Genomic DNA, 6,055 nt, shown 5'->3' with positions numbered 1-6,055 from the left:
AGCAGTCTCCTACAAGGCATACTGGGCATGAGATGTATGGTGGGTATGCAGCTCTCCTTGTGACGGTCGTTGCATCAGGACATACCGAGGTGCCAAAGACACCCAGCCCGTTGCGCTGTGGGGTGTGGAGATCGAGCTGACCAGTGGTTCGCTCCATGTTGTCAATCGCTGAGAAAAATGCCACTTGCTCACGCTTCCACCATCTCTCAGTGTCCCCGCAGATCTTCCACCACCCATGCCACCTTGCTTCACCCCGCCCCGTGAAGACGCAGTCGTGGATCGCGCCATAAGTGGAATGAAGCAGATCCTTTTGATCAAAAGATTTTTTTTTGTGGGGGATCTTTGTGTGAACAAAAGAAAATTGTTTGACAGTTTCTTTGGAGTTGGCGACCGTGGACTGGGTGGGGGGCGTGTGTTGTAGTTTAAGCGGTCCCAGCTCCCGTTCGAATCGACTATCGGCAACTGGCGCCCTACACCGTGGCGTTGCGTGAGCGCTCGCTTTGCTTTTTGACGTCGCTTGATTGACAGGGCCAAAGAGTGATAGCTCTTGGCAGGCCAAGTCGTTTCCAGATGAAAGACATCGTTTTCTCAGCAGAGGAAGCACTTGCATCCTCTGGGTGGTGGATGGGACTTTTGAAGCACGAGTGTGTATGGGGCCTGGACCACCGAGCCCTGAGGACCCTTCCAATGAAGACGATAATAAGGTGTGAGATCGAGCAACAAGGAGAGCGGGCAATGTATGTGAGACCTTCCCCCTTCATTCGTTCCTCACAGCCAGTATTGATTGGCTAGTACTTGGGCGTCGCCGCTCGGGCTTTCCAACGCCAAAAGGGGTGAAAGACTACTGACAGTGGCGGCCGGTTGTAGCGACGGGCAGATCTCGTGTGCTTGACTGTTCCTTGAACGTGCGTTGCCATGAAGTTGAGTTGGCTCGCTTGCCATCAGATATGGACACTCTCAGCTGGGAGGGACGATAGGTTTAATATAGCCGGAGGGGTTGCATCGGATCACCCACGGAATAGGAATGCTTTTCAGCCACCATGGCCGGCGAAGGGACAATGCACGGAGACGTTCAACAAGGATTTCGTTTGGCGACGCCCCAGAATCTGCTCGTATGACCGTTTCGACTATTTTTAGAACAAGCAAAAACAAAGATGCAGAAGAAAAAAGTTTGAACTTTGCATTTTCCTTCTTCTTCTTCTTCTTCTTCCTACCTTCTTCTTCCTACTTCTTCTTCCTGCTTCTTCTTCTTCTTCTTCTTCTGCTTCTTCCGTCGTCGTCAGCGTGCGCTTGAACTAACCAAGTACACCTGTCCTTGCACCTGTCATTGAGAACAGTTGGCCAGAGGTGAGTCAGTTGGTGCATCAGGCAGAGAAGAAAGAGCGAGGCCCGCTGACCGCCCGTTTTGCGTCTGCGCTTTGTCGGTGCTCCCCGCGCCCCCGCCCTGCTCCCCGCTGGTCTCTTCCGCCTGCCGTCCTTGCTCTCGCCTTTTCTGATCCATCCGGGCACACCACTCCACCCCTTGCCATCATGCCTCTGCCTCATTCGCTCGCTCAAGCGGCTTTCGATGGCCGTGCCTGAACTTTTGCCCCCGGCACACGCGCCGTTTCTTTTCTTTTTTTTTTTTTTTTTTTTTTTTTCTCTCCAAACGCGCTTCCTTTCGGCCACCTGCTACCTGCCCGCACCATTTGTACACCACTCGCGCGTCTGGCGTCTCCGGCACACTTTAAAGCATTGTCACCTCGCCTTTATTATGAGAGAGCAAATGCACGTCGCCCAACTCAGCCCTCACGTCGCTGCCCACCTCACACGCTCCAAACACATGTTCTCAGAGTGGCACAACACCCTTCGATCTCGGACGTCAAGAAGGACATTGCGACAAGCTGGGGCTCGTGTTTGCTTTCCACGAGGCTCGCCTATCACAACCACCCGCGCCCCTCGCTCCGCCCACACCGGCACCACCTTCCGCCTGGCTGCCGTCTCTACCCACCACCCCCACCCTCGAGGTGAGCCTGCTCTCCCATCTTGTTTTCCCCAATGCATTTACTATTCCAATCCCCACGGCCTCATCCAACCTCATCACGACCGATGGCACCACACAACCCTCCAATAGACCACGGCCTTTGTTGTGGTGGCGGTGGGCACTCAGCTCAGGCCACTCTTGCCGAAGCGTACCACCACCCATCCCCTCCCCAACCTCGATGCATTTATCAACGGTGCTGCCAAACAAAACCCCAATCTTGCAATGGCGGTTGCTGATATCCAAGAAACCATTAAAAAAGCCCCACTAGAGCTTCCTTCCATCGACTGGGCAGCCTTCCAGGTGACCACCACCCGGGCCCTCGGCGCGCTCGATCAGGCACTGGCAGCGCCCCAAGCGTTGAACAACCGATTGGGTCAATTGGACCCCAACACTGACAACCTTGAATCAGTACTGCAAGAGCTGCACGATGTCACTGCTGGTTTTGAGCTGCAGCCAGCTCTTCTTGAGCTTCAAACCGTGCTGGCAGCATGCCCATCTCCACCCACCGCACTGACAATGGCACCCACAAAGCCGCCCGCCAACCTTGGTGCAGCCCTGGATAAACTCGCTATGCTACACAACGCGGAACCCAAGCGCCAAGAACTGTTCACCGACGCTGACAGCCACCTCCAGCAGCTGGAGCTGAAGCTGATCACTGCCCTGCGTGCTGTGGCAAGAGCGGGAACCATCAACACGGACCATCGTGTCGACACACTGGAACAGTGTGCGAAAGGCTTGGATGTGAGTGCATCACCTCCAACCGAGGCATTGACCGAGGCCTGGGAGCAGCTGTGCCAAGCCCACGAAAAGCTGAGCTTGCCCGAGCAAAACGGCCTGGAGCAGCTGATAGCCTGGATGGTAGATCATGACTATGCGCATCAAGACTGGTACCTGGCCTTTGCGCTTCACGAGGCGCAAACTCTGGTGCAGCAGTTGCAAGACATGGTCGACTGGCAGGCCACGACGCTGTCCGTGCTAACTTCGTGCCAAAGCTATGCCGAAGAAATCACGCAGAGCCGCACAGATCAGGTCGCATCCATCCACGAGGACGTGGCCGAGCTGCAGAAGAACATCCAGACAACCACGGCATTCTTGCCTGTGGCTTCAGATGAGATGCAAGCTGGCCTTGAGGATCGATTGCAAAACATGAAGGAGCGTCTGGCCATTTTACAGCAACAACTATCAGATCAAACACAGGTAGACCAGGGGGCGGCACTGGCAGAGCTGCTACACCAACACTTCCCAGCTCTGCTGGTCTTTTTGCACCCTGAGCAGAGCTCGCTGGGAGCGCGCCTCCGCACCGTGCTCGGCCCCGACCTTCCAACCAGTCTGATCTTGGAGGCCATGTGTCAAGTAGACCAGGGTTTGACGCTCTCCAGCCTTGGTCAGCTTGAGCTTCATTGCAATCAACATCACACGGTGTACAAAGCCCGCGCAGCACTGCTGAATCTCCCTGAGCAGGATTTGGCTGTAAAGGAGTATGCACTTGCTGAGCAACACAAGCAGGATCAGTGTCGTATGTTTCTGAGGGAGCTTCGTGCCTTGCGTCAGCTTGAGCATCCAAACATCATCCCGGTCCTCGGTGCGGTCGTGGACGTACACAGTGGCAACCCGAGTGCCTACTTGGTACAGCCATGGTGTACACAGGGGGATCTGCAGCAGTGGCTTGGCAAGGCGCGCCACCTGGCCACCTCGGCTGTCATTGCAGGTTTGATGACTCAGCTGCGCACCGCCCTGGCGTTTATGCATAGCAAGGGCCTGGTACACCGAGATGTCAAGCTGAGCAATGTCATGTTAGACGGCGAGGAGGACCAGCCCGTCGTGCGGCTGGGTGATTTTGACATTGCCAAGGCCGCCGCTGAAGCCACCATGCTACCATGCACGGCCACTGCGTCGTCGGGCCCGGCAGGCTATGTGGCGCCCGAGGTGCAGTTTGGGCGCGGTCGAGTGAGGGCGCGTCCGGCACAGGATGCCTTTTCCTTTGGCTGCGTGCTGTACAACACTTACATGTACCCACAAACGGTGCCACCGGCTCGGTCTCCAAGTGATGAGGTCGTGGATCATTGCAGATGGTTTTTGCAAGCGGGGGATGACGGCTGCAGCTTTCCGCATCTAGCGATCGAGGTCAGTGATGTCTTCTGCTCTCGGTCTTTTTTTACTGCTCTTGGTTTCTGAGCCGCTCGTTCTTGTTGTAGTAGTTGCCGTTTTAACATCTGTGTTTGTGCGCAGATGTGCGACGTGATGAGCCATTTGTACAGGGAAACGCGGGCCTTGCTTAAAACCGATCCAAAGAAACGGCCAAGTCTTTTCAGCGCCGGGCAGAGTGTGCAGCGACCTGTCACGACCCAAGTTGTTTGCCCAGCCATCGAAGTTTTGCGCGACGCACCCGAGCTCGTCCCAGAGGTGCGCTGCTTGCTTACATAGTCATGATAATATTATTCTTTTCATCTTGACAAGCCGACTAATGTGCATTACGGTGTGACTAGGTGGCCGAGCTGCTACAGCAGCTGAGTGCCGACGGGCAAGGACCAAGTAACGTTACAGTGCAGCTTGTGGAGCGTGTGGAGAACCCCGTGCTGTGGGAACGCTACAGCGCTAAGCGACAGGAGATGCTGCACCGCCTCGAAAGTCACTGCCTCACGAGTCAGCATCACTTCGAAGAGCTTCGAACGGCCACCTCGGATGCGCTTTCGGGCTGTCCAGCTTTGCTTCGCAATACACCCTGTCAAGAGCGCCTGCTGCTTTACGGCATTGCGCCTGAGCAATCGCTGCGAGACAAGATTGTGCGCCTGGGCCTCGGCTATTGCTTTGCCGGCAGCCGCGTTGGCCACGAGTATGGTCTTGGCGTTTACTTGGCCGACCATCCTGGCAAGGTGTGGCGGTGGTGCTGGTTTGCAGGGCTCTAGCGTCTTTCATCACATTGCTTCCTTGACGCCGTGTGCCTTCTTGAATCTGGATGTAGAGCCATTCCTATGTGAAGCCTGGACCCAACGGCGAGGGCATGCTCATCATCACACGAGCCCTGTTGGGCCATGCCCATGTCCATGATTCGCCTCGTTCTGGGGCACTGGCACCCCCGCTGCTACCCTATGTACGCGACGACAAGCGGTATGTCAATCGAGATGCCATGTCGTTGTGTCTTGGCTCTTAGCTTGATGCGACTCATGTTTGTCTGTCTTGCAGATTTGATTCTGTCATTGCGACACCGCGAGGAAGGTTTCATGAGGTGATAATGTTTGACAATGCACAGATGTACCCCGAACTAGTCGTCTACTACACTGCCTAGATGTTTTCGTTGAGATCCTTCAATACTTGGCAACTGCCATGCCTGAATTGCCTTTGAGTGGCACCTGCGCTTGAACACAATTCGCACTTTCCCTATCCTTGGAATCGAGCGATTATTGGAGTGCAAGCATCGACCACCTGCCAGAACCCTCTGGAAGGATTGCATAAATGTACTCGACGATGTGCACCTGCCGCTGCTCGTCGAGGAACCCTCTCGTACACTCTGGGTGTGTTTAGCCACCGGATTATAAGTACGGTCCCGCTGACCGTGAGTGGCATTTTCTTTTGGATATTTCCCTTCCTGTTTTCTATCGTTCTCTCCTGTGAGAGAAGTGCAATTGAACCGCTTTACTGTCTCAGCTCAAATCGTCTTTCAATAGCGATTCTACCGCTATCTCCACGGTGCACCTGGTCTGGTCACTGTGAATGCTTTCCAACCGCAGCTAATGCGATTGACCTCAGAAATATCTTGTTCATCCTGACCAATGCCTCTCGAATCCCCTGAAGAATGGTCCTTTCGACACTTAGGCGCTTTCTTGCAGCCCAAAACAGGCTCTACTCGCTTCAGACGTGAGCTGATTGTGAGCTGCAACACAGCGAGCTTTCGAAACAAAGCTCACATCATATCCTTTGACCAGATGCGCTGAGAAATCACCATGCATGAAGATCGCCATACAGTGATGGTCGCCGACTGGTTTGTCGTGTGTGTGTGCAGCTGGATCAAGAAACGATTTGAAGAGAAGTGAT

General features: G+C 54.7%; 1 protein-coding gene across 1 annotated transcript; it reads left to right on the top strand.

Moving 5' to 3' along the window:
• Positions 1-2,245: 2,245 nt before the first annotated feature.
• MONBRDRAFT_28918 (uncharacterized protein) lies at positions 2,246-5,309 on the top strand (the record flags this gene model as incomplete). The annotated part of the gene is made up of 5 exons (XM_001749400.1): positions 2,246-4,147; positions 4,253-4,426; positions 4,510-4,896; positions 4,986-5,131; positions 5,207-5,309. The coding sequence occupies 5 exons, from the start codon at positions 2,246-2,248 to the stop codon at positions 5,307-5,309; spliced, it is 2,712 nt and encodes a 903-aa protein (XP_001749452.1).
• Positions 5,310-6,055: the final 746 nt, after the last annotated feature.

Source organism: Monosiga brevicollis, genomic scaffold (genome assembly GCF_000002865.3).
Source record: "Monosiga brevicollis MX1 MONBRscaffold_30 genomic scaffold, whole genome shotgun sequence".
NCBI lineage: Eukaryota > Choanoflagellata > Craspedida > Salpingoecidae > Monosiga > Monosiga brevicollis.
This window is presented reverse-complemented; position numbering and strand designations above follow the sequence as displayed.